Here is a 3,286-nt window from a genome sequence, read left to right as displayed (position 1 = left end):
CTGGTCTCGAACTCACAGAGATCCGCCTGCCTCTGCCTCCCGAGTGCTGGGATTAAAGGCGTGCACCACCATCGCCCGGAGAATAATTCTTTATCCTCCACAAATACTATATTCTTCTTTTGACTTCATAAAGTCATTTAAATTCTGTTTTATAACCTGGGAATGGTGGCACATTCCAACACTCAGGAGGCAGAACCAAGAAAATCTTGGTGAGTTTGAGGACAGTCTAGTCTACATAGTGAGTTCCAAGGCAACCAGAACTACATAGTAAGACCCTGTCTCAAAAAACCAAATAGGGAGCTCAGGTAATGACTCAGGAGTTAAAAGCATCAGCTGCTCCTCCAGAGGAACAGGGTTCAGTTGCCAGCACCCACATGGCAGCTCCCAACCGTCTATCAGGGATCTGATAATCATCTTCCCGCAGATACCAGGCACCAACCTGGTGCACAGACATGCATGCAGGCAAAATACCCATGCATATAAGATAAAAATGAAGTTAACTTTAAAAAGATCGGAAGAAAGTAAAGTCCGGGTGCGCTTTGGTGGCCTAGTCATTTAAAATGACCAAATAAATAAGTGAATCAACAATCTCATCTATTATCTCCTTCTGTTTGTGATTTTGTGTTTTGGTCCTGTTTTGAGACGGGGATCTCGCGCTAGTGCCGTCTGGTACAGAGCTTACTTAAGCAGTCCTTCCTGGCCTCAGACTTGTGGCAATCCTCCATCCTCAACCTTCCTAGTACTAGGATCACAGAATGTACCACCACGCCTGGCCCCTTGATTTAGTTTAGACTGCAAGTCCTTGAAGGCAGGAAGTAACTCTCACTAATTTTTGTGTCTTTGCAGTATTACCTTACAAACTGACAAAATCTTGTAGGCTCAAGACATAGTCAGTCAGTTGTTAAGTGTGGACAGAGTTAATGCAACAGTCAAGTGTAGATAGCCAGAGGCGAATCTCTGTGAGTTCGAAGCCAGCCTGGTCTACAGAGAGAGTTCTAGGACAGGCTCCAAAGCTACAGAGAAACCCTGTCTCGAAAAACCACAAAAAGGAAGTATCTGAGTGTCTAAAGTAGGACTGTCAGCTGACTCACTCAGCAGGTGAAGGTGCAACCAAGTCAAGAGTTTGATCCTCAGGACCCACATTACAAGAAAAACTTCAACCTTGTTGCGCTTTGATCATTTAATATAGGTTTTCATTTAATTCAGGTAGTGAGTGTGTGTGTCCATATACATACGTACACGCGTAGGTAGGAGGGAGAGGACAACATGAAGGACATTGTCCATTTCTTCCACTGTGAGGGTCCCAGGATCAATCTCAGGTTGTCAAACCACCATATGGTATATGCTGGCCTGGGATTCACTGTGGAGCCCACCCTGGCCTCAGACTTGCAGCCATCTCCCGCCTAACTGTAGAGTGCCGTAATTTAAATGTGAGCCATCTGCCCACTGTCAGATTTTACTTTTAGGTTGACTGTCTGTCTGGAGCCTCCTGTGTAGACCAGGCTGGCCTTGAACTCACAGAGGGTCTGCCTGCTTCTGCCTTCCAAGTGAGGTTTTGTGATTGTTTTAAGATTTCTGGCATTACAGGTCTGCTCCATCACACAAGCTGGCTGAGGTTTACTCTGTAGTTTTAGTTGACAGAAAATGAGTATCCTCTTAACTATGGTTTCTCCTTTTAGGACAACATTTAACTATGGTTCCTCCTTTTAGGACAACATTGGAGAACTTGATGTGGACAAACAGTCGGAACTCAGAGCATTACGGAAGAAGGAGCTTGACGAGGAGGAGAGCATCAGGAAAAGGGCTGTGCAGTTTGGAACTGGAGAGCTGTGTGATGCCATCTCGGCAGTGGAGGAGAAAGTGAGATACTTGAGGCCGTTAGATTTTGAAGAAGCCAGGGAACTTTTCCTACTGGGTCAACACTATGTGTCTGAGGCAAAAGAGTTCTTCCAGATTGATGGGTATGTTACTGATCATATTGAAGTTGTCCAAGACCACAGCGCTCTGTTCAAGGTGCTCGCTTTCTTTGAGACTGACATGGAGAGGCGATGCAAGATGCATAAACGCAGAATTGCCATGCTAGAGCCCCTGATTGTGGACTTGAACCCCCAGTATTATCTGTTGGTCAACAGGCAGATTCAGTTTGAAATTGCACACACTTACTATGACATGATGGATTTGAAGGTTGCTATTGCCGACAAGCTCAGGGATCCTGACTCACACATTGTGAAAAAGATCAATAGCCTGAATAAGTCTGCACTCAAGTACTACCAGCTCTTCCTAGACTCCTTGAGGGATCCGAATAAAGTCTTTCCTGAGCACATTGGGGAAGATGTTCTCCGCCCTGCCATGTTAGCTAAGTTCCGAGTAGCTCGTCTTTATGGCAGAATCATCACTTCAGACCCCAAGAAAGAGCTAGAAAACTTGGCAACCTCTTTGGAGCATTACAGATTTATTGTTGATTACTGTGACACTCACCCCGAGGCTGCCCAAGAAATAGAAGTTGAGTTGGAACTTAGTAAAGAGATGGTTAGTCTTCTCCCAACAAAAATGGAGCGGTTCAGAGCCAAGATGGCCCTGACTTAAGCCTTGTCAAAGGACAGGAAACACAACCTGAAGCATTCCCCCTCCACCCCATAGTGAGCCAGGCCCAGCTCCGTGGTTGCCTTCACCACCAGAGTGAGAGGAATGCACTCGGAGCTTCAGATGCAGTCAGGAACCTGAGTCTATGCTAGGACCTTAAGCAGCATAAAATTAATTAATAATTTATACCTAATTATGTAATTGCCTTGCTAAGTGACAGGTGTTCTGAATTTTCCATCGCTTGTTTTCCTGTTTAAGCACAAACATTTCCTGCCATGATCTCTGACTGCTAAGTCCTCTGTTGACTGGTACTTGTTGGGTTTAGCACCAGGAGCAACACGAGGCAGTGTACTTGGTAGAGGAGCCTGCTACTGTGACAGATTTGAGAAAGTTATTTCCTATAGTCATTCTCTGTAAAATACTTTCTTAAACTCCTAGATAAATTCTTCCCTTTTGAAAATACTAAAAACTTAAGTAAAAATGTTGTAAAATGGCTTATCTTAATTATAAGACAAAAGGCTTTGCACTTAATAAATTTACTTGTTTCAACTAGTAAACACTTCTGTTGCCCCCTTTTTCTTGTAAGAATGTTCTTTTAAAAAATAAAGAGCCGGGCGGTGGTGGCGCACGCCTTTAATTCCAGCACTCGGGAGGCAGAGGCAGGCGGATCTCTGTGAGTTCGAGGCCAGCCTGGTCTACAAGA

At 44.6% G+C, this 3,286-nt stretch overlaps 1 protein-coding gene across 1 annotated transcript in view; it reads left to right on the top strand.

The window, feature by feature from the left end:
* Nucleotides 1-3,140, top strand: part of Kif1bp (KIF1 binding protein) — an 18,623-nt gene extending 15,483 nt beyond the window's left edge. Inside the window, exon 7 of the mRNA XM_005360109.3 lies at nt 1,711-3,140. Within this exon, the coding sequence (XP_005360166.1) occupies nt 1,711-2,586 (876 nt within the window). The 3' untranslated portion in view covers nt 2,587-3,140. The remainder of the gene's footprint in view (nt 1-1,710) is intronic.
* Nucleotides 3,141-3,286: the final 146 nt, after the last annotated feature.

The sequence above is a fragment of the Microtus ochrogaster genome, linkage group LG2 (genome assembly GCF_000317375.1).
Source record: "Microtus ochrogaster isolate Prairie Vole_2 linkage group LG2, MicOch1.0, whole genome shotgun sequence".
Lineage (NCBI taxonomy): Eukaryota > Metazoa > Chordata > Mammalia > Rodentia > Cricetidae > Microtus > Microtus ochrogaster.
The sequence above is the reverse complement of the archived record's forward strand: the minus strand, read 5'-3'. Positions and strand labels throughout refer to the sequence as shown.